At 39.3% G+C, this 24512-nt stretch overlaps 1 protein-coding gene across 5 annotated transcripts in view; it reads right to left on the bottom strand.

Moving 5' to 3' along the window:
* Positions 1-327: 327 nt before the first annotated feature.
* GLB1L3 (galactosidase beta 1 like 3) overlaps positions 328-24512 on the bottom strand; it is a 46724-nt gene continuing 22539 nt past the window's right edge. For 2 of the 5 annotated variants that reach the window (XM_050755949.1, XM_050755950.1), the window contains exons 9-19: positions 17121-17205; positions 15139-15276; positions 14275-14355; positions 13759-13865; positions 12434-12574; positions 12038-12109; positions 11460-11538; positions 10926-11013; positions 10504-10615; positions 5642-5809; positions 328-5564 (exon numbers count right to left, since the gene is read on the bottom strand). In XM_050755949.1, the coding sequence (XP_050611906.1) occupies positions 5499-5564; positions 5642-5809; positions 10504-10615; positions 10926-11013; positions 11460-11538; positions 12038-12109; positions 12434-12574; positions 13759-13865; positions 14275-14355; positions 15139-15276; positions 17121-17205 (1137 nt within the window). In that variant the 3' untranslated portion in view covers positions 328-5498. The remainder of the gene's footprint in view (positions 5565-5641; positions 5810-10503; positions 10616-10925; positions 11014-11459; positions 11539-12037; positions 12110-12433; positions 12575-13758; positions 13866-14274; positions 14356-15138; positions 15277-17120; positions 17206-24512) is intronic. The other 3 variants (XM_050755952.1, XM_050755951.1, XM_050755953.1) reach the window with 3 other exon arrangements.

The raw sequence follows: 24512 nt of genomic DNA, 5'->3' as shown, positions 1-24512 counted from the left end.
AAAACAATTATTAAGAACTTTCAAATACTGAAGCACATAAGGAAATAGATTGACAGTTCATGTGGATGTGGAGAAAGTATATTAGCTTTGTAACTTTATAACTTTGGGAAGAATATGATATCCTCTTTAAGTCAACAATGTATAAAAATATGTTTTTAAAATATAAAATATGTAGTATAAATTATATAAACATTTTATATGAAGTATAAATTTAAATGTATAATAACTATATATTCGCATAATAAAGATTACATTATATCACAATTTTTATCATTTTAGAATTGCTTAATACCATTTATGGTACTAAACAACATGCATGCCTTCTTTATAAAAATGTGGTTTATACCAAATTTATTTTTATTATTTAATATCATTCAGGCCATGAATCTTTGAAGAAAAAGTCTTCTTTTGGGATTCTTGCCACCTCAGAATTTCATGAGAAGGCAAATCTCCAAAATTATGTGCAGCTACATCTATGATAAATCATTTTCAATTCAGACAGAACAAAGACCAGACAAGGTACAAAGGAAAAAATTGGGCACATTATGTTCTCACTAATCTAACTTCAAAAGACAGACTTATAATAATACTTTTAAAAGATAATTTCTTATAGCTTTGCGTCTACAGAGACTAAACAAAAAGCTTCTCAGAATAATTGCTATTTCCTGGTGTCTTCAGTAGCTTTTTGGCTGCCAAATAATTGTTTAAATCTGCCCAAGTTATGACTTCAAGGTACAAAACTCCTTCTACAAAACATGCTACTAAAATATGTTTTCCTGAATTGTATTTTACTGTGAATCAATCAGTGATATTATTAAAATATACATGTTTTGTATATCAGATGTTTGGGCATGCAGAAACAAATAGAAGTTGCCTTAAAGTTTGGTATGGTAGATTAATGAAAACTTTAACAATTCTTCTCCTTTATTCTTTATCATCATTTCTGAGTATAGCACAGCAATCCAAGAAATAGTTATGAAATGAAAAATTAGGATATAAAGTTGCCATACAATTGTCATTGGGGAAGAAAGAACAAACATGGCTAACACCGTAAGTGGCTTAGGAATTACAGATGTATGACTGCTTCATTCATGACTTTTAGCTCATATTTAGATTAGGAATTACACATGTATGACTGCTTCATTCACGACTGTTAGCTCATATTTAGATTAGGAATTACACATGTATGACTGCTTCATTCACGACTTTTAGCTCATATTTAGATTAGTAATTACAGACGTATGACTGCTTCATTCACGACTTTTAGCTCATATTTAGATTAGGAATTACAGATGTATAATTGCTTCATTCACGACTTTTAGCTCATATTTAGATTAGGAATTACAGATGTATAATTGCTTCATTCACGACTTTTAGCTCATATTTAGAAAGAAATTTCAGCACAGTATAAGGTAGGGACTCTTCAAAAACAAAGTGGATGACGTACAAAAGATTTTGAAACTCTCTTGTCTCTTTATGCAAGACGTTCAAAGAGGTTGAATAGCAACTAATACATGCTTTTTAAAAAGCTTCAGCAAAAAAGAAAAAAAGGGATTAATATTATACTTTGCAGAGAATAACAGCAACAGAGGCCTTACAAGCAACTAATGATTTATTTGCTGGAATGTGCTGAAGAAATAAACCCACTGATATGGCCAGAGAAAAGTTACCCTTCTATGACACCTGATGAAAGACACTACCACCTTTCTGTGGAAATGAAAGCTGAAATGCACATAAAATTCAAGAGATTACCTTTTTTTTAGACGGGCTCTCACTTTGTCGCCCAGGCTGGAGTGCAGTGGTGCAATCTTGGCTCAGTGCAACCTCCACCTCCCAAATAGCTGGGATTCTCCTGCTTCAGCCTCCCGAGTAGCTGGGAACTACATGCACCCACCACCACGCCAGGCTAAGTGTGTGTGTGTTTTAGTAGAGATGGGGTTTCACCATGTTGGCCAGCCTGGTCGCAAACGCCTGACCTCAGGTGATGCACCCACCTTGGCCTTTCAAAGTGCTGGGATTACAGGCATGAGCCACCGCACCCGGCCAATTTTTGTTATCTTAAAGTCCAATTGCATGACTTCATTGCTACATGTTTGGATTCAATGTTTAAGAGGATAAATTTTTAGGGAAATGCAAATCAAAACCACAATGAGATAACATTTCATACTCACTAGGATGGCTGTAATCAAAAACAGAGCTTAAAAACAAGTGTTGGTGAGGATGTGGAGAACTTAGAAACCGAATACCTTGTTGGTGGGAATGTAAAGTGGTGCAGCCACTTTGGAAACAGTTTAATGGTTTATCAAAAAGTTAAACACAGAATTACCATACGACCCAGCAATTCCTCTTCCAGGTATATAACCAAGAGAATGGAAAACATACAACCATGCAAAAACTTGTGCATGAATATTCACAGTAGCATTATTCGTAATATCCAAAAAGTGGAAACAACTCAAATAGTCATCAACTGATGAATGGATAAACAAAATGCTGTGTATCCGTATGACGGAACATCATTCAGCCATGAAAAAGGACAGAGTATACACGCTACAGCATCCATGAAGCTTGAAAACGTGAAACAAGCCAAACACAAAGGGTCACATATTTGATTCCACTTTCAAAAAACGTTCAGAATAGGGAAATCCAGAGACAGAAAGTCAGTTCATAGTTGCCAGGGGCTGGGCGGAAAGGGGAATCAGGAGTAACTGCTGACGGGCTAAGGGCTTCTATCTGGAGTCATGAAAACGTTCTAGATCCGATGGTGATGGTGGTGGTACAATCTCGTGAATATACCCTACTAAAAATGACTGAATTGTAGACTTTAAAAGAGTTTGCAATCCATTTTGAAAAATGTTATGGTATATGAATCATATCTCAAGTTTTTAAGTAGAACAAACTTTTCTCAAGTACAAGGTACTTTTATTTTTCTATTTCTACATATAGATCTGGAAATGTCTGCTTTACATATTATGGGGCTACATTTTTAGAAAACAAGTCAAAATCATTATCTCTTTCTCAGGAATTCAATTTCCATTACTACGAATAACCCTCTATACCTAGTAACACCTTCTGTCGTTAAGTCTATTTGCCTGATGTTAGTACAGTTACTACAGTTCCTTCAGTTAGAATTTGCATATTTTTTATCCTGACTTTCAATCATTCCATCTTTATGTTAAAGGTGTATCTCTTGTAAAACTCAAATATTTATAGTTTTCTTTAAATAATGTCTGACCACTTTTACCTTTTAATTAGAGTTTAGCTCATTTATAAAATTTACTATGGTTGCTAATATATCTGTATTTATTCTACTGTCTTAATATGTGTTTCTACTTGTACTTACTTTTCTGTTTCTTTACCTTCTACTATCTTTTGTCTTTTATTGGTTAGAGGATTTTTGTTTGTTTGTTTGTTCTCACTCTATTTATCCTCCTTTTTTTAGAAAGTTAAAAGCTCTATGTGTATTCTTTAAACATTAAGCTAAGTTTACTAACTATGAATATTCAACAAAGTCTAAAGTTAGTATCTGAGAATTACAGAAATCTTAGATCACTTTTTTGCGATCACATGCCTCTCACTTTACACAGTGTTTCTGCCTGGTCTTAAGAGTTTTATGCTGATGCTACCTCAAGTTAGACATTGGTGCTATTTGTATGGAGTTAACGTTTGTTCATATTCACTCTCACATATGTCAGCATCCTTCTTGGACTCCACATTCTTTCTTAAAAGTCAGACTTTCCATCTGCTTGTGGCATATCTTTTAGAAACTTCTTCTCAACTGGGGTTCCCTGAGAATGTGAAGATGTAATGCCCCAAGGCATCCACAATATGTAATGAGTTACGTCTCTAATATGCATCCAGATGATACAATGAGAAACTAGTCACTGAAGACACTCCGTGCAGTGTTTAATTCTCCTCTGGGACTTTGAGAAAGGCTGCTACCGAACATCGTTTAGTGGGGATCTTTTGATAACTCCTCTTGATTTTTCTGTCAGAAAGTTCTATATTTTATTTGTTTTTCTTGAAAAATAGTTTTGCTGGGTAAAGAATTCTAAGTTGTGAGCTTTTTTTTCTCTAAGTGCACTGAAAGCATTATATCTTCTGGATAGCATTTTTGCATTCATATTTGGAAAAGACTGGCATACGTGTGGAACTAAGGTAGTAGCAAAAGAGGAGGTGCGATCAGAGAGACATGATTTCAAACACCTCTTTGAACCTTGGTTTCCCACCTGTAAAATGGGTATGTTGCACGGTTGTTGTTTAGATGTTGTAGATGTTACAACTGAAATATAATACATACTCATGATCATTAGGATTATTAGTTCTGCTTTCCTCCTTTACCCTACATTTTCCACAGAGTTCATAGGTTTGAGGCTACATCCCCAGAGAAAAGAGTTTTATGTAGAATTGTGGAGGTATCTGACAGAAGTTTCCTCCATTGAAAGAGTCATTCAGACTAGTGGGAGAGAAGATAATCTGACATCACATCTCTGTCTTCATTCCAATCCAAACAGAGTTCTCTTCCCTCTGGACACAAGATTACTTACTAATTACTTGAAAGCCCTAGGCACTATATTTAACAGGGTGATAAGATTTGTTTTTAATGCATTGGTTTGAATTTAGGCCAAGTGCTATGTTTTGTATAAAAGAAAGTGTGTGGTTCCCAATGGTGCCAGTTTTTTCAAATGGCACCACTGGCTTTTCAGAGTGGTTGGAATATTCACGCGTGTGTGGCTAATCTCACTAATACCTACCCACTATCAGGTATTGACTATAGCCAGATAGACAGGGAGTAAGGAGACACAGAGAACCCCGTGCTAAGCTTTGTTGTCACACGTGTCTGAAGCAAATGACCAAATTGCTGTTCCTTCTCTGATTAGATGTGACACGCAGGGTCACCTTGTAGACACACAGTTGAAGGGAAATGAAAGACATTGTTCACTGCCCTCTGCTTTCCCCTACTCCACACACACACACGCACACACACACATGTGCGCACACACACACACGCAGAGAGACAGACAGAGAGAGAGAGAGAGAGAGAGAGAGAGGAGGGAGACCGTGAGTTTGCCCATTAGTACATGCAATACTGCCTCTGGCATGAGGAAATCAGTACCCTTACTCTTCCCCAGGCTACAGACTTTTCCCTTCCCTTCAATTGAGTATGGAAGGCAGAAGTGAAACTTGTTTTCATTTTATTCACATCTACTTAAGGCATGTTTAATTAAAGAATAAGAGACTGCTAAGGATTAAGCATTTAACTAGATAAATCAGCCATTAAAGATTTTGAAGACTTTTTAAAGCCTAAAAATAGGCATCATATAGATAGACTCCAAAATACATAACAATTCTTCTGCTGGTTTTTGTTGTTGTTGTTGTTATTTTCACATTTTTGCTATTGTAAGCAACACCGTGTTTGATAGTCTTAATATAAATCTTATTCCTCAAAAATGACTTACAGATGAACTCCAGCAACCCAAAAAATATGTTCAGACACGGTTTTACAGCATGGGCTTGTCCGTAGATTTGATGTCTGAGCCACTCAGCATCTTCTCAAACAAGATGACCTGAGAAGAAAAGAAAGGCTGACGGTGGGAAAGGCGAAGCCTATTTAGTACGGGATGGAAAAGACACTGCAACTCACATTTTGATCTGAAAGTTTATGAGATGTCAAGGCAGAGACTGGGTGACGCACCTCGTTGTCTTCCGGACGAAGCCAGGCTCCAGGAAGGTACAGTGTTTGCTGAGGCCCAATGTTCCAATACCGCCCAAGGTTCCGCCCATTGATGAACACGAATCCATAATTCCAGTTCTGAAAGGAACGGTGGCTTGAGATTTGGAAACAGGTTCACCTTAGCAAGGTAAAACCTAAGGCACTTGGGGAGTGAGAACAAGACTGAGATACTTTATGGCACTCAAAGGGAGGTGAGTTTAGAGTGGGATATGTTATAGAATTTCTACCTTGCACTCTAGGAACGAAAGAGAAAAACATAAATAGAACCAACCCTCTGATGGTAGGGCTGCTGTTGTTCCTGTTATGTGATATATAATGTCATATATTTTAAAAAGCAGATCTCCTACTTCCAGAAATAAATATCAGGTAATAGTGATCAACACCACTGCTGACAGTGGCTATTAATATAAAAGCTGCACATTTTTAAAAATCTGCTTACAATATAATGAAGAATTATAGGACCAAAATCTAGAAGAAGAAAATGGAGAGACAAGGAGACATCCAGGCAGTTTTCCACTAGAGGCACCTGCTTATTCTGGGATATAACAAAACGGTCTAGCATATACAACCGGAGTCTCTGAAATGCTCCAAATTAAAGGACAAAGGTTTCTGGACTTTATTTCAAATAAAGTAGTTATATGCTACATATAAGAGAAGCATCAAAAACATAAGGTATTGAAAAAATAAAAGAAAAACAATGGATAAAGATATGTAAACCCTAACCAAAAGGAAGTTGCTATAGCTCTGTTAATATTCAGAAAAATAATACTTTAAGGCAAGAAGCATTATTAGAGATAAAGAGGGACATTTCATGATGGTAAAATTCTTAATTTACCATAAATGTATATACAACATACATAAGGAAGATAAAAGCATAGATACAGAACATATCAGCAAAATTGACAGAATAATAAAGAGAAATAAACAAATTTACAACCATAGTAGGAAATTTTTATACAACCTTTCAACAGTCAGTAGGCAAAGCAAATATCAATAAAGATATAAAACATATGAAAGATGATTAACAAAATTGAACTAATTGACATAATAGAACATTGATCTAACATCTACAGTATACACATATTCTTTCAAGTATACCTCAGAATATTTACAAGCTTGATCCTGTGTTAAACTAGTTTTCACATAAACTTCTCGGACTATAATGCAATTAAGCAAGAAATTGATAACAAAAAGATAACTATAAAATATCCAAATTCTTGGAAATTAAGAAAATCACTTCTAAATAAACCATAAGTCTAACAAGTAATGACAAAGGAAGTTGGAAAATATTTTAATTCACTGATGATGACAATAAAATAGATAGAAACTTGTAGGGTATAAGACTATCAGCAGATTTTTCAGTAGAAACCTTGCAGGCTAGCATGGAATGAACCGATATATTTAAAATGCTGAAAGAAAAACAACTGGCAATCAAGAATACTACATCCAGCAAAACTGTCTTTCAAAAATGAAGAAGAGATAAAGACTTCCAGACATACAAAAACTGAGGGAGTTCATCGCAACTGGACCTGCTTTACAAGAAGTGCTAAAGGAAGTCCTTCAGCTTGAAAAGAAAGGAACTTAAACAGTACCAAGAATCCACAAAAAGTATAAATTTATTGGGAAAGATCATCATGTTTCTCCCCAGCAACAACATGGCCCCCAGAGTGGCCTGCAGCTTTCTGGACAGTGCCACCAGGACATCCAGTGCCTTAGGTTGAATACTACCTGCCAAATGGTACCATCAGTCTACACTATTTCCCTTAATACGAGAAGAAAGTACAGCCCTACTATAGCAAAGTTCTGGTCCCAAGGAAGCTTCTCAATGTCCCCAAAAACATGGAAGTTGTCATTATGTGCAAGTCCTTGTGCAGCATGCGACCGTCAACAATTGGTACAGCCGTACGAAGGAAAAGTGAAATTCCAACTTAAAACTTAGAGGTGAAAGAGCAAGAGTAGGTATTTTATAATTCCTAGCAGACTCAAGATTGGCCCTAACCTGCAGGATAAATTGCAGACCTTCTCTTTTGTTGGGCTTAATTTGCCTGCCAGCTCCTTACAAAACCATCTTTAAGACATTCTAAAATGCCCACACCAAGGTCAACTTGATACCTTCAGAGAAGCACCGACATGTGAGGTGCTCACCTTTAGTATCAGCTGTTTTTACAAAACCTTCATTATTTTTTAGATAGAATTTGTACTTATGATTAAAATGTCAAGCTAACACGGCAACCCTAAAGCAGCAACTATCCAACTAATAAGACACTAAAATGATTCATCTCTTTCTATATAGACATCACTTGTCTTACCACAACTTATTTTTTCTGTATTTCAATATGAACCATTACCCATATAATGGAAAGTATAATATAAAAATAATACACTAATATGAAATATGGCTTATAATTATGTACATTCTGAATTCTTGAAGAATATAATTCCTAAGTCATGAAAAAAATACATACTAAATTTATTCTTATTCTATGTAAAAAAAAAAAAAAAAAAATGGTATGGGAGTCATTTCCGGCATAGGCAAATCCATAAAGATAATAAAAAGATTGCTGTGGCCGGCCGCGGTGGCTCACGCCTGTAATCCCAGCCCTTTGGGAGGCTGAGGCGGGTGGATCACGAGGTCAGGAGATCGAGACCATCCTGGCGAACACGGTGAAACCCCGTCTCTACTAAAAATACAAAAAATTAGTCGGGCCTGGCGGCGCCTGTAGTCCCAGCTACTCGGGAGGCTGAGGCAGGAGAATGGTGTGAACCCAGGAGGCGGAGCTTGCAGTGAGATGAGATCCGGCCACTGCACTCCAGCCTGGGCGACAGAGCGAGACTCCGCCTCAAAAAAAAAAAAAAAAAAAGATTGCTGTTGCCAGGGGATAGGAGAAGAGGAAAATGGGGAAGTAATTGCCAAATGGTTATAGGGTTTCCTTTAGGATAATGAAAATGCATTGGAACTAGAGATAGTGGCTGCATGGCATTGTGAAGGCACGAAATGTGACTTAACTGTTCACTTTAACAGAGCTAATTTTATGTTATGCAATTTTACCTCAAAAAGTCTTTTTAAAACTTATGGGATGCAACCAAATCCATGCTTAAATGATGATTAAAAACCTAAATTCATATAATTAAAAAGAATAAAGACTAAAAATCCATTATCTAAGTATCTATGACATTATAAAAATAAAGCAAATTAATCCTAAACTAAGAAATTGAATAAACAAAATAATAAAGATAATGACAGAAATTAAAGAATCAAAAAACAAATACGTAACATAGTAAGACTCTTAGCCAAACACTGTACTTTGAACGATTAATAACACTGATAGTGTTCTGGTGAGAATCATCAAGAAAAAGAGCACATCGGTATCCTGTAACAATGACAAGGGGCATGTGACTACCAATGATCTCGACATCAAACACGAAGATTTTAAAGGCAACATATTTGAAAATTTCGATGAAATGGGAAAATTTCCAGAAAAATATATTTTCTCAAAGCTAACTTTACAAGAAACAAAATCCGAATAGTACTTTAATCTTTCAATAATTGAATCCACACTCGCAAACTTTCTCAAAAAGAAAATGCCAGCTCTAGAAGGCTTCACTAATGAACTCCATTACATGTGTAAGTGGTACTTGTCTTATACAAATTCCCCTTCCTACATCCTGTAGGAGAGCCCTAAACCTGGCACCAAAACCTGACAGAGAGATCTCAGTCATGAACATAAACACAAAATAAGTCTTAACGATTTATCATAGACAAGCCCCAGATATAATCCAAATGTCCAGAAAAAGTAAAATGGTTAAATAAATTATCACATATTTACTAAAGGAACCCAGTACAACAGTGAAAAGGAACAAATCACTGCAAAATCGATAAATGGCTGAACCTCACAACACTGAACAAAAAAAATATTAAAAAGAAGATGCCCTGTATGATTCCATTTACATAAAGTCAAAATAGGAGACACTGGCCTAGGGTGTTGGAAGTCAAGGTAGTGGTGACCTTTGCAGAGAAGGGGGCAGAGGTTGGGAGGGGGCAGAGGTTGGGAGGGGGCAGAGGTTGGGAGGGGGCAGAGGTTGGGAGGGGGCAGTGGTTGGGAGGGGGCAGAGGTTGGGAGGGGGCAGAGGTTGGGAGGGGGCAGAGGTTGGGAGGGGGCAGTGGTTGGGAGGGGGCAGAGGTTGGGAGGGGGCAGAGGTTGGGAGGGGTGCTAACAATATTTTTAAATTTCAATGATAATTATATGGTGTTCACTTTGTGACCATTTGTTGATCTGTACATTCACATTTTGTACGTTTATGTTATCTATGTGTATTTATACAGAAAAACATATTCTAGGTAAAAACTAACCTACCAACTCACCCCACACAGAAAAACAAAGTTGCAGAATACATGGTACAATTCTATTAGTGTAAAAACAATTGTGTATGTGTGTGTTCAGGCAAAGTTATATACAAAAATATACCACTGTTGGCAGTGTTGAGTTCTGAGAAGCAGAGACTAACTGGAATGGGGGTGGGTGCAGAGGGGAACGTCATGCTCTGCTCTCTCCCCCTTGTTATTTGTTTGAATTTTTAATTGTGTTTTGATGTGTTATTCTCTAAACAGTGATAAATGAGGAAGACTGATCAATGTTGGATGCTCGGTTGGAGACAAGGAAGAGGAGGAAAAGAAAGGGAAGTATTCCTCCAGGAACACTGGCTTTGCTCCAGAACCCTCTAAAAATAAAATCGGTGTTTGGAACACCAGGGCAGCAGAGGGCGTCACCTACCAGCAGGCTCAGGAAGGTGTCCTTGGGAGAAGGGCCAGCCTTCAAGGTCCCACGGTAGAAGGCCGGGCCCTGGTGGCTATCTGGGACAGGCTTCCATGTGGCAGAGCGGAGCCTGGAAGGAAGGCCAAGTCATGGGGGAGAGGAAGCCCCTTCCCAGTCCAGTTCCCAGTACCCACCCCAGGTGGCCTTGGCCGAGCCACATATTCTGTTTCAATGAGCTAGCATAGACTAGACACGCTAGACACGTTAAGATCGGAATCAGGACACTTGCTCCAGGGCCCTAGTTCTGATGCCGCAGTGCCCGACAGCCTGGAGTAAATCACTCAGTCTCTGTATCTTGGACTCTTCATCTGCAGTGAGGAATCTGAAATCTCTGAGTTCCCTGATCACTGAAGTGTGCACGGGGGCCAGCTGGAGCATACCTCTCAAAGAAGCTCATTTTCATCTCCAGGGAATAGATGGTAAAGCCCTCCAGGGAAGAGTTATTGATGCTGACAGATCCAGTTATTCCTGCAGATGCAGATGGGAGGCAAGAAAGAGAATATGAGCCAGGACTGGACTAGCACCTGGGACAAAGCAATGCAGACATGTATGTGCCTTAGGACAGGGGCTCAGCCAGGAGGGCAAACGTTTGTCTGACCTGCTTTGACTGAAGGTTTTACCTACACGTTTCCACACTACCAAGAAAGTTCCCCCACTTAGTACTGAACTTCTCCTGAAATTCCCAAAAGGAAACTGGCCCTGCTCCCAGACAAGCCAGCACCGAACGCACTGGCTCCACCCTCTGGCCCCAGAGATCAGAGAAGGCACGACAAGGGTGAGGGGCAGATTTTGCATCTCCGCTCCCAGGACCTGGGTAGCCCACTACTGAGGGGCTGGTTTTCCCCCCCAACCCCAGTGCGTAGCCCGGGTCTTCAGTTTTGAGTAACTAAGGAGAAGCCACAGCCAGAGCCCACCTTTCTGCTCATTCTGTATTTGCCATGAAAAATTGACTCGTCCTTGATTCTCCACCAGGATCCTCAGGTATCGGCAGTCCTGCTGAGACAGGCCAGGTCATGGAGACCACGCGCCATGGAGGGCGTCTACCCAACAACCCATTTTTTTGCTGAGTTCCACATGGAGAGACACATGGGAGAAAAGGAGGCTCCAGAGCCCAGCAGTCTTCCCTGTCACCTAAGGACTGCCTGTGTTCCCACAGTCAATCTTCCCTTTCCCTCTGCTGACCCTATTAGGAAAGGCAGAGACTCAGCTCTGCCTCTAACCAACCCTAAAAGCTCAGAAACCCAACCAGGGGCTGAGGACAGGCTCAGGGCTTAGTGAGGAAACGCCCTCCCTTCCAGCACGCGGGAGCTCCTGAGGGACCAGGGCCTGGGGGGCACTTAGGCTTCCAGACCTGCACACTTCCTGCCGCAGCCCCCGGTGAGGAGCAGTACCAACAGCAGGGGTGGAGAAGGGAGGCTGACTATCTCAGGACCAGGCGCCGTCTGCATTTGAGGGCGGTCAAGAGCATCACCTGGGCTCTCAAATTACATACCTTGAGTTCAGGAATGTGCAGGTCCTGATTATTCTCATTCAGAATCCCTATCATTGTCTCATCCAGAAACACCTGCAAAAGAAGAGCCGGCATCAGACTGCTAGGCCCACCTGAAGAAAGGGAAAACAGAGGCCGTGGTTTTGGCAGAAGGAGGTCAGTATGAAGGCAGGGACCAGCTGTGGTGTTCACAGATGGCATGAAGCTGCGTGGAGGCCCCAAGAGACTCTCGGTGGAGATAAAGCAGAAAGCAAGTCTATTTGGCCTGACTTTTTAGTCCCAGTGCCTCCCATATAGTAGGTCATCAAACAGCAACGTGCACCTCAACCAACTACCCTGCCCAACAGCATGGGGAGGTGATGCATTTTGCTTCCCACACAGGGAGCCTGTTGGCCCTACCTGTGCCATGTCATGAGCGTGGGCACAGAGGCGGCCTCCGGAGCAGATGGACTTCTCATACAGGACAAAGCCGTAGGACTGGCCACTCCCATTGTTTATGGGAAGGTTCTCCATGTTGACGGGCTGATGGGACCTGACTGGCTATGAGGAGAAATGGCAGGAACAGAAGCCTGAGGGCTGAGAAGTCAGGATCCTCCTTTCTAAGACCCTGTCATTTGGTGTGGTTCCACCTAATGGTCCCCAAGGGTTCTCTGAATGGGAAATTATAAAACAGATGGCATGTGATACTGCTCTGTGCTGACATCTCCCTGCCCAGGAAACTCCGGGAACTGCAGGGCACAGTGATGCAGAAGCAATCGCTATCATCCTAAGAACTGATTAACAGAGGAAATAGATGGGGCAAAGGGGCTCGTGCCTGTAATCCCAGCACTCTGGGAGGCCAAGGCAGGTGGATCACTTGAGGCCAGGAGTTTAAGACCAGCCTGGGCAACATAGTGAGACCCCGTATCTACAAAAAATTTAAAAACTTAACTGGGCGTGTTGGTGCCCTCCTGTAATCCCAGCTACTCAAGAAGCTGAGGCAGGAGGATTGCTTAAGCCCAGGAGTTCAAGGCTGCAGTGAGCCGTGATTGTGCCACTGCACTCCAGCCAGAGCCATAGAGCAAGACCCTGTCTCAAGAAAAAGAAAAAAAGAGTAAATAAATTGTATTCTAAAATATTGAAGTCTAGCAATGAATTATGCACCAAGCAAATGTTTATTTCACTAAATTAAATTTAGTTACATAAAATAAATGTAGTTTCTTCAGTGTACCAGTCACTACCTTTTCTCCAAAATAGTGATAGCAGAGGTAAAACCAATGTGAATTCAAGGGCTACAGTTTCAGTTCCAAGCAGCTTTCACCTTTCTTCAAAATAAGACAGGAAGGCTGATGGAAAAGGAGGAGCAGTGACCGAGGAAGTTCAGGCCCAGCTGCTCGCAAAGCGGGGGCAGAAGTTGTTCTCCTAATCCCAGCTCAGCAGCTTTTCCTATGTGGATTCCATAAGGACCACGCAGTCTAAACAAGAGCATCTCTAGACAGGTTCATCTGAGCAGGAACCCAGGATCCTCCAACATCCTGCTGCCCCTCCCCCTGCACACTGACGCCAAGGACAAACCCCTTCACAGTCCACCCAGAAGGAGTTGGTGGCTCTTGTCCCACAGTTCTAAATTTGAATGAAATGCAGAGGATTTGTTTTCCCATTTCCTAATAAAACAGTTTCCTGAAGGAATCCCTGCCCCATCCCTCCAATGGCCACTCTACCTCCTGTGGCCAAGCAGCACTCACCTCATTTAAGTAGGATAGGGCATCCCACAGCGGGAGGTACAGCGACGGTCTCATGGGGGGATACACAGCCTTGGGAGTAAGTTTGGGTACTTGGGGCAGGGGAGTTGCTGCAATGGAGATGGGGCACAGGGCAAAAAGTGCCTGAGATGACCACTGCCTTCTCTAAGCCCCCCATGCCTATCCAGCACGGCCTTTGCTCTCATATTCTGGATTACTATGTCATCCATGGTACTACGAGCTTTACAAAGAGTAACTCAGTCTTCACAGTCATCACAGGAGACCAAGGTTACTACCTTTATGTTTCAGTGAAGAAACTGAGGCTTATAAAATGCTTAGAAACCCTTATTTCAAAATCACAGACTTTAAGCCCAGGGTTCGAAGTTAAGGTTGCCGTTGTTCTCAGGAGCTTGGAGTAACTGCTGCCCACAAGGGAGACCCGCGCCCTCCTCACTTTTCCACAGACCAGAGACTCCTCATGGGGAGGGCTGGCCCGTAAGTTAAATGGGTGCTGAGTACCTGAGACAGATTCCAAGAGTTTTTGAAGCTTGAAATATTTTTCTGTGTAATCTCCAGCCTCCGTGAGCACAGCATCATAGTCTGCAAGACACCGGGGCCAGTCACCAGCCACGCAGCCTCCGCGGCAGGCCCTGTTTCAGCACCGCCGGCTGGACGGCCAGGGCCATGAGAGTGAGACAGAAGGAAGACACCTTCCATCCCACGGGAGTGTGTGAGGCCAATCTAAGGACACTTCCCACAAGTCTTCCTGGGACCCCGAGGCTGCCGTGACACTGGGCGTGCCCCGATTTCACTTTCTAATGCAAACGTGTTCAACCCACAGCTCATGGGCCACAGATGGCCCAGGACAGCTTTGAATGCAGCCCAACACAAATTCATAAACTTCCTTAAAACATTTTGCACTTTTTTAAGCTCATCAGCTATCATTACTGTTAGTGTATTTTATGTGTGGCCTAAGACAATTCTTCTTCTTCCAAAGTGGCCCAGGGAAGCCAAAAGAGTGGACACCCTGCAATGGATGCTCTTTTCTTTGTTCAGCTGGTATTGCCCGGCCATGCAAGTCTGTGCCTTTACGGCAGTCGCCGTTCCTACCCTGCCTCTCTTCAGAGGTTCAAGCCAACAGGGCATTATACGAGATGCGTGAAGCGGAGCTCTAAGTCCTAGAAAGCCCTGTCTACTGCAATGACAGCCTGTTGGGGCATTATGAACATACAGAAGGAAGGAAAAGAGATAGGAAAATCCTCAGTACTCAGCATAGATTAGAGGTCAAGAACCCAGTGATGCCAGAACAGGCTTCCAGAGCCTCCTCTGCAAAGCCCTGGCACCGCCCGTGCTGGAGAGACTACTGCACCGGCAGACACTTGCCATAGCTGGTGACAATGCCAGTGTGTTTCCCGAAATTTGTGGCCCCATTCATGAAACCAAAGTTGGTTCCACCATGGAACATATACACATTGAAGGAGATCTCATATTTGATGAATTCAGACACAGCATGTTCAACCTCTGCAAACGGGAAGAAGAGAACATAGAGAATGTTAGAAACTGAGAGGAGAAAGTCGTCTCTGGCAAACTCCTATCATTTCCAACCCCACTCCGCAATCAATTACAGTAACTCCTCGCTTCACAGCTGTATACATTCTTGGGAATGGAGACTTTAAGTGAAATAATATACAACAAAACCAATTTTTATCTCAATTTTATAATGAAACGATGTTGAAGAAGATGGTATTACATGAGGATGTGCTGTGCATCATTTTTAAAGTTTCCAAGAACCTGCTGATGACGTTAAAGACCTACTGCAAATGTGTTATCACTCCACCTCTACAAAGATTCCAACAAAGAAATAGGCAGAATTGGCCAGAACTACTCTAGGACACCAAATCCTATCAATCCCAAGAGATTTTTGAACATTTTTTTCCAACGTATCGACATAATTTGACTCCAACCTACAACTATTAAATAATGCCCTCAGAATTTTCATGTCACTTAAATATCTAATTTTCCTTAAATTTTTTGAAATCATACTTACAATTAGTATACCCTCATTACTACCTTCCAGTATAATGTTTCTGGGAACACTGACTTGGAAACACTGCAATAGTCCACGAGTGGTTGCTGTTAATCTTTAGCCACAAAAACTTCCATTTTTTACTGTGTTTAAACAGCTACTACCATCTCTCCACTGGCCACAGTGGGAAGAAGGAGGTTAAAAGTCATTCAGAGTGGGAGTTAATTCTGGCTATGCTCTTTACTATTTGTATGACCTTGGTCAACCCATTTTCTTTCTCAATGCCACTGCTTCCTGATCTGTTAAATGAATGTATTAATTCCAACTATATCATGGGACTGATGAGAAAATTCATTGATGAGGTAATATATGTGGAAAAAAGGCACAGTGCCTGCCATACAAGAGACCAGAAAACTGTTATTTGGTGGTGGTGGTGGTGGTGGTATTGTTGCTGGCATTATTGTTGGTGGTAGTGATGGTATTATTGTTGGTGGTACTGGTGGTGATAATGGCATTTTCTCTTGACTTTTTCTATTTTTCAACCCAAAACAGGCTTTTCTCAGTCCCCAAGTATTTTTCAATATTTTTCTATACTTCAGATACAAGTGGGCTTGTTTTCATAATAGCTCTTTCAAAATATCTTCTGTAGACACATATGGTTATTAAGTAAATGACTGCCAGGCATTGCTCTAAGTGGCAGCACTTATTCCTCACACTAGCCTCATGAGGTCGGTTTTATGATAATCTTCACGTTTGGATGAGGTCACTGAGACTTAAAATGAAGGAAGCCTGCATGAGGTCCCATGGCTAGCACTCCAGAGCTGGGATTAAAACCTGATCTCTTTGGCTCCAAGATCCATGCTCTTGGCCATCGCTGCATGTTGTCCCCTAACTATTAATGCTTAGTTGACAATGCCATCGACAGGGCCTATGCACTGCTAGAGATGATTAATGTTCCACCTTCCTCAGACGTCACATTTTCAGAGAACCTTCGGTGACCACCTAACCATACCTGGGCAGGTCTCTCTTCTGTCTTTTCTATCACTGCACCCTGACTGTTTGCTTCAAAGTATCAGCCAAACATGGAACTATATATTGATTGTTTTACTCTGTAACGATCTGTGAACCTCACTAACTTATACTCTGTTGGGGGGGGTGGGAACCATGTAATTTCTATCCACCAGAGCATCCTGAGGGCCTGGCTGAGTGCTCGTATATAAAAAGTTGCATGAATATCTATGGCTGATCAAATGAATCAATTAGCAGAGAACTGTATGAATGAGTTCTCACGGGACCCGGGGCCATCTCTTCCTGGAGTCAAACACTGCAAAACACTCACCCTTTGCATCTTTAACATGGTGCTTATCTCCCCATCTGTCGAACCAGCCAACCCAGTATTCCATAACCAGAAGGGGCTTGTCTCTCTAAAAACAAACCAAAACAAATACTAAGTCTGGCAAAAAACAAAAAAGAAAAATCAGAAAACCTGAATACAATAGATAAGAACTTAAGGAACTCATGCTTTTCTCCTTTTCCCCAATTCAGAGCTTTCCCTTTTTGATCCATTATTTCTCCCCCCACCCCCTGCCCATTACCCCTTGGCCGTCATTCACAGCTCTGGTTCCTCTACTCCTAAATGTCCACGGTCTTCAGCTTCATGTCTTCCCCACTATACCTGCAAAGCACCATCAGCCATTTCAACCCTGTCTCACCCAAGGCAGGTGTTGCAAGAATGAGTTTTGGATACACAAGGACCTGACCGCAATTCCTTATGTAGAAACTCAGATTCCACAGGCTTTCAGCCTGACACCTGCACTCCACTTCCAGCCTAGCATTTTCAGTGCTGCTGAAGAATGTAGATTCTGTTTTTAAAAGGTGACACCTCCTCCACAGTAGGCCTGGCTGTTGCCGTGCCGTGGATATTAAACTGGAAGATCGTAGCTGAGCTTCTCCTGGGTGATATGTCAGCCACTCAGCATGCATTCTCCACTGCACTCCTGGAGTCCTCTAGCATATTGCTGCTCTAAGCCCAAAGAGTTGTCAGCCTAGGACTTTTGTTAGCTGCTCCCTGAATTTGGATTATGATGTTTTCCAGATCCTATGTTCTCTTCTGCCTTGGTTTCATTTCTCATTTCATCCTTCAAACACTTCCATAGAAAGGATGAGTGGAAAATAAATATTGTGAGTCCTTACATGTCTGGCTATCAACACAATTAATATTTAGACTGGGTATAAAATTCTAAGTTAAAATTCATTTAGCCTCAAATTTTAAAGGCATATGCCATTGCTTCCTATTATCCAGTATTTTACAATCCTATGCCATTCTAATTATTTTTGCTTGGTATGTAAGCATGTGGTTTTTCTCTCTGTAAGATGCTAATTTCACAATTTAGGTCTTTTTCATCACTTACTGTGCTTACCATTTGAGATATGCTTTTTATCTAGATGTACAGATACTTCAAGTAAAGGAAATTCTTACGTTACTTGCAATTTCCTTTCCTCCATGCTCTTTGTCCACTCTTTTTGCAACCAGTATTAATAAGACGTTGGGTCTCCTACAACAATCCTGTAAGACATTTATCTTGTCACTTTTATGTTTTGTTGGCTTATACTGATAGTAATATTAGGAAATTTTATCATCTTTACCTTCCAACTTCTATATTTAATTTTTAATTTCAAATACTAGATTTTTTAATTTCAAACAGTTGTTTTTGGTTCCCTGATTGTCCCTCTTAACAGCCCACTCTTGTTCGTGTATAATCTTATTCACATCTCTTTGCATATTAATAAGCCTTTTTACTACTCTATTCTGTTGCCTGAATTAACTCCATGTTCCCTGATTTCCATTTTCTTCTTTATTTGTAGTTTAATTATTTTCTCTTTGTGAAATTTTATTAAGTAGATATAGATCCTTAATTTTCCATTTGTACTCAAGAGGAAAGACTGACTTCTGGTGTTAAAATTGTACTGTGGGTTTGATATTCTCCTCTTGGAAATCTTCCAAATCAAAACAAGGACTGAGAAATGGAAACACAAACAACATCCTCTATGGAGCTAAGAGACATCCGAAACTTCAAAATATAAATCAGGAGGAAGAAGTGCAAAGCATTGAAGGTCTGTCAGGGGTTCAAAAAACAGAGCGAGAAATGCTCTTTGTCGAAGATTTTAGGGAAGACTCACAGCACAAATTTCTCCCAAGTAAGAAGCATACTCTATAGTGCAACACCAGCCATTTACTATCGTTTACAGAACAGGGTGCGCAAGCTGGTGAAGGGAATACGCTTTACATAATTCAATGCGTCAGAAGCTTAGAAGGACAAAATTATTGGAGAATCACAGATAAGAACTATAAGGAGGAAGAAGTTGCTGCTTGTGAGGTATCTGGGAGCACTCCTGCAATCGATACTGGCTCCCTGGGAGGACGGAGAAAGCAAAAAGGAAGATGGGTAAAGATAAGAATTCATTCCTGCCCACAGCAGGATGCCACTAAGATATATTGTTAGCACAGTCACGAGTCCTTCAGCCAATAAGAATTCATCTCCATCAAAGACAATAATTAAAAAGAAACAAGAATAGAATCTACTTTTAAAATTCTAACGAAAAAGAGTTTTTTTCTTTTTTAACGGGGAAAGAAATTAGAGCAGGAACACCAAAAACTTTCTATAGCATAGGTCAAAATTGTGACCCAAAAATATTGTTATAAAGTTAAAAATCCCAATGAAACAATCACCTCTATAAATGGAGAGCATAAAAAGAGAACTAAAAGTACTCAAGGAAGACATGATAAGAAAATATAAGGAGCTAAAATATGACCTGGCAAAGATTTAAGACAGATAAAATAGAAAATATTAAGTCCAAACTGGAAGCAGCTAAAAGAAAAATAAACATTGTGAGGGACATGAAAAGAAAAGGAGTGAAAAGTGAGCACAGTTAAAATGAACAGAGAGTAGAAAGAATGAGAAAGAAATGGATGCAGGAGATGCGAAAGGAAGACAGAAGAATTTTGCATTACACATAACTTCTATCCCTAAAGAGAATAAACCAAAGGCCGGATGCGGTGGCTCACGCCTGTAATCCCAGCACTTTGGGAGGCCAAGGCGGGTGGCTCACGAGGTCAGGAGTTCGAGACCATCCTGGCTAACATGGTGAAACTCCGTCTCTACTAAAAATACAAAAAAATTAGCCGGGTGTGGCGGCGGGCGCCTGTAGTCCCAGCTACTCGGGAGGCTGAGGGAGAAGAATGGCGTGATCCCGGGAGGCAGAGCTTGCAGTGGGCCGAGATCACACCACTGCACTCTACCCTGGGCGACAGAGCAAGACTCCGTGTCAAAAAAAAAGAAAAGAAAAGAAAAGAAAGAGAATAAACCAAATAAAAAAAATTTAAACATATTTAAAGATATAATCAAAGACTTACAATTTCCAACAATCATGATCTATGTTATTTGGACCAACCCTCTCACTGAGGATTTTTACAAAGTTAAATCAAATATAGTATCACCATAGATACAGCTGAAAAGAGAATTCGTGTACATGAAAATAAATCAGAAGTATCCAAATAGCAGCATAAGTAGACAAAAAAATGTACAAACTAAAGAGATATACAACACATTTGAGAAGGTTTAATGAATTTAGCTGGAATTCCAGGATGAGAGGAGTGAGACAACAGCGCAGAAGCAATGTTTGAAGAACTACCAGCTGGGAACACATACATTCTAGAAGCCCGACAAACTGGAATAATAAATAAAAAGATATTCAGAAAGAGACATAGGTCACCTGAAGAAAATAAAAAAGAAAACAAAAAATCTTAGCAATAAAGGAGAAAAAAAAATGCGTGACAGACGACCTCTCCATAACAGCAGGGAGGTTAGCAGACTGTGGGCTGAAAGAAAACTGCCACATAAGAATTCAGAGCCAGTGAGAAACTGAAGCCAAAAACAGAGTCTGCCATAAACAGACATCATATACTTCAAGCAGAAGAAAATTTTATATCCTGAGTAGAATCTCCAGGATATAAAAAATAATAAATAGCAAAAAGATAAATATTGGGCTAAAACTAAATGAATATTGATCGTATAAAACAAATATATAACATTTTTAGAATTTTAAAAAGATAGAAATCAAATACAAGAGTCAGAGTGCTTGCTCTGAGACACTTGTACCATCCAGGCGGAGAGCAGAATTTTAGACTGCAGGGGATTCCGTACTTACATTAAAATTTCAAGGATGACTTTTAAAAGATAAAAAACAGACTCTGTAACTCCAGAATGATATAGGAAAAAACAGAAATTGATTTTTTTAAATAGTGGAATCCATAAAAAGAAGCCAAGATTGTAAAGAAAAAGAAAAGAAACTTTTAAAAGCAGGCACATAATCAGATGGCAGGTTTGACTTCAGTCTAACAAGAATTACATGAAATATGAGTGACTGAGAGCTCCAAATAAAAGTTTGTGTCAGACTAAAATAAAAATATTCAACTAATTTCTGATCTCTGATAAGAGAGATATCTAAAGAAAAATGTAGAATTACAGCAAGATTAAAAACCAAATGAAGATATAGAAAATGATACACCATTCAAATATTAATCAGAGAGGTCTGGCATGGCAATATCAACGACAGACAAAAGTGATCTTAAGACAAAAAGCAATACTGCATACAAACAGGATGACTCCCTAGTGATAAAATGTCACGTCCATAAAGACAAAACAAGTCCAAATTTACATAGCCTCAAAATACATCGAGCAAACTTGATAAATTTGCTAAAGTACAGGTAAAATACTAAGGACTACTGGTAGCAATATGCAAATCTGCAATTACGATAGAAATATTAACACATCTCTTTCAGTGACTAATACAACCAGCCAAAACAATCAATTGGACATAGAAAATTAGAATAACACAATAAATAAAATTGACATAGAACTTAAACAGAATACTGCACCCAGTGCCACAAAATACATTCATTACAAGCACATAGGGCATTTACCAAAATTGACCATTGATAGGACATAAATACAAACAAAATTAAATATAAAAAAATAAAGAATCACACCTAAAAACCGAAAACAAATGAATCTAACTCTACATCAAGTTGGTAAAATAATTACATAAAACAAAGAAATTATTCCATGTAACCTTAGTACATAGAATTTTCACTATCTTAGTACATAGAATTTCTCTGTGTGATATACCTTAAAGATAAAAGAAAAACCACAGAAATCTTTAAGATCATTAGATTTTCTTATTTTCAGTAATATTATCAGTGTTGTTATTTCAAACCTATTAGGAATATATTGTAGAACTAAGTGAATAATAAAATTGTGAATGTTATCAACTACGATGTCCAGAGTCAGAGAAAAAATAAAAATATAAATCAGAAAAGTTAAATATAAGTTCTATATTTGCATTTTTTAAAAAATCAATGAAACCACAATTTTCTCTTTTATAAGATGCCAATATCCTGGCCCTACACACTGCAAATGCTTAGAAGTAACAGCAATTGGATAGTAAGCACAGCTTGTATTCTACAGAAGCAACAGGGTTCTTAGGAGAGATCACTATTTCTGGGTTGAGGATTGGAAATGTATCAGGTGAGTCTGGGACACTGTATTTGGCTGGAAACCAAGTAAACTATGAAAGACCGATGGGGTCATGTCAGAGGAGAGAGGAGCCAGGTAGAAAGTGCTTCCAGCAGGCCAGCGAGAAGCCACTTTAAGCTTCAACAACATAATGATTAAAATTGATAAGAAAGCATTAAACATATTAAAAAGTCATGAATTAATAATCAAAGCAAACAATTTACAAAAGTTTGAAAAGGTACAGAGTATGTTTTCTGACTTCAGTGAAATAAAGGAAAAAAAAGAAAAATTCCCTATGTCTGAAAATTTAAAAATTAACTTCTAAACATACTCATAGGCCAAAGAAGCAATCGTATTGAATGTTCGAACTAGTCTGAATTACAGTATATCCAATATACCAAATATAAAACTCATGAACTAATGAGAAATCTATAACCTTAAATGTTCATAATAAAACACAGATAAAATGTGAAGGCTAATTACCCACCTCAAGAAATTAGAACAGCAAAATAAACCAAAAAGAGTAAAATAAATAAAGGAAATATAAACCTAAGAGCAGAAGCAGTGAAATTGAAATTAATTTGCAATAGAGACAATTTAAAAAGAAAAATCGGTCTTTGAAAAGAACCGACATGCTTCTGATGAGACTGATAAGACAGAGTAAAAACAAATAACTAAGATCAGAAATGAAAAGGAAAGACCAGCACAAATGATATGGCCATTAAAAACATGAAGATAGTGTACATAATTATATGCCATTATATTTTAGTTTGAATGAAATGGACATAGTCCTAGAAAAACTGTAACAACCACATTTACTCAGAAGGAAATGAACTTCTGAGTACAGCTCAGAGATATAGCCGTGGGAAAAACATAAATCCCATCCTCACCGCAAGGACAAAGCTAGAAAAACTGTAAATTCACGGCTTCCTCGGTCCATCAGAGAACCTAAGTCACAGAGCAACTAAATGCCTAAAATCCACAGAAAACCTGATGCCTGCAGGAAGAAGCTGGACCCAAGCCACCTGCTTACCTGGGGCTAGATCCTCTAATATAGTATCAACAGATCATATTAAAGAAGTGCCATTTTGCAGTTTTCATGTTTTAACAATTGCCCACCATTTAGAACACTCAGTTTTTTATTATTTAATAGTAAAATTTAAACATATCTAATAATAATTTGCCTTAGTTTGATTAATAAATTGTATCAAAAAATTTGGGGATAGAAAGAGGCTTTTTTTCCCCCTTGTATTATTTTTAAAACTTTTTAGATGAGCTGGACGAAACCTTAGTACATTGGAGCTGGAACTGTATTGAGTACAGCCCCACCTCTGAAGCCTTATATTCATGTCTTAAGTACTATTGATTGTTCTGTGAATTGTTGTTAGTTTCATATTTGACATTGTAGTAATCCACCTTGCATTTTAGTCTTTGCAAAAAGGATATTGCTAGGTATATTCTTCTTTCTGATTGAGTATTGAATTTACATTTTCACAATTTCATTCTTTGTCATTATAATCCAAAAACGATGTCCACATCGGTCTTGGAACTTCTCACTTCAGAAATGAAATACAGATTTAGCAATGTTCTACATAATGATGTCCAAGCATTTTTCCACCTGTTTACTGAGTTTTCCAAACATTTACTGTGTGTTGAGGTTGGTGGGTTTTCAGCTGTTTTTCTGAGGTGAATGACTTGTTAAAGAGCCTCAGTAAGAAATTTCAACTGAAATCACAAAACCATAAAGTCCAGGAAACCACCAGAAGATGGATTTTTAGTGTTTTTGAAATCTTGTATTTCCTTTTGATATCACTTACTCATTTTAATTTTACGACTGCCAACTTGTTATGGTATTAACTACATGTATGTGTTTATATGTATGCATGTAAGATATGTATATGTATATGAAGAATAAAGTTAAGATTTGGTCAAACTATATTTTCCCATTCAAGTACAAAAATGTTTTCAAGGCTGCAAAAAGTGTACAGTTGTTAAACAAGTTGTAAATAAAGACTTGTATAAAAATTCAAAAAAAAAAAAAAAAAAAAAAAAAAAGTGCCCAAGACAGTGTGGGCCAGCATGAGAGCATGAAGTCAAGGGAGCCGAGACGGGTGGCGGCTGACACCCTCATGCTGACTTTAACTCCCCAAGTCTAC

Source organism: Macaca thibetana, chromosome 14 (genome assembly GCF_024542745.1).
Source record: "Macaca thibetana thibetana isolate TM-01 chromosome 14, ASM2454274v1, whole genome shotgun sequence".
In the NCBI taxonomy this organism is placed as follows: domain Eukaryota; kingdom Metazoa; phylum Chordata; class Mammalia; order Primates; family Cercopithecidae; genus Macaca; species Macaca thibetana.
The sequence above is the reverse complement of the archived record's forward strand: the minus strand, read 5'-3'. Positions and strand labels throughout refer to the sequence as shown.